This window comes from Saprolegnia diclina (assembly GCF_000281045.1).
Source record: "Saprolegnia diclina VS20 unplaced genomic scaffold supercont1.34, whole genome shotgun sequence".
Classification (NCBI taxonomy): domain Eukaryota; phylum Oomycota; class Saprolegniomycetes; order Saprolegniales; family Saprolegniaceae; genus Saprolegnia; species Saprolegnia diclina.
This window is the reverse complement of record NW_008246101.1, coordinates 351,561-352,073: the sequence shown is the minus strand read 5'-3', so window position 1 is coordinate 352,073 and position 513 is coordinate 351,561. Positions and strand designations below refer to the sequence as shown.

At 59.5% G+C, this 513-nt stretch overlaps 1 protein-coding gene across 1 annotated transcript; it reads left to right on the top strand.

Moving 5' to 3' along the window:
- Nucleotides 1–27: 27 nt before the first annotated feature.
- Nucleotides 28–492, top strand: SDRG_10315 (hypothetical protein; the record flags this gene model as incomplete). The annotated part of the gene is made up of 1 exon (XM_008616299.1): nt 28–492. The coding sequence occupies one exon, from the start codon at nt 28–30 to the stop codon at nt 490–492; it is 465 nt and encodes a 154-aa protein (XP_008614521.1).
- Nucleotides 493–513: the final 21 nt, after the last annotated feature.

The window sequence follows — 513 nt, the reverse complement described above, 5'->3', positions numbered from 1 at the left end:
AGTTTGGTCATCTTTGCGGGCGACACCATGTCGCCGTCGCTCTGGTCTGGTCAGTTCAAGGGTCTCCAGATGATCGAGGCTCACAACGCACTCGGCGTCGACTTTGCCTGCCTCGGCAACCACGAGTTTGACTTTGGCATTGACGCGTTCCTCAACGTCTCGGCCGCTTCCAAGTTTCCTTGGCTCAACGTCAACGCGTACGAGGCCTCGACCAAGAAGCTCCTCCGCGGCACCCAACCGTATGCGATCAAGAAGTTCAACGCGACGACGATGGGCACTATGAAGATCGGCGCCTTTGGTGTCATGTACGACATGCAGGATACGTCCAAGGGCATGTACTGGACGGACCCGATCACGGCCTCCAAGGAGGCTGTCAAGGCGCTCCGTGAGGTCGAGAAGGTCGACATGGTGATTGCGCTCACGCACCAGTTCTTGGACGACGACAACCGCTTCTCGCAGCTGGTCAAGGGCGTCGACATGGAGCCGGCGTGACAGGCACGGTCGTCGGGGCAG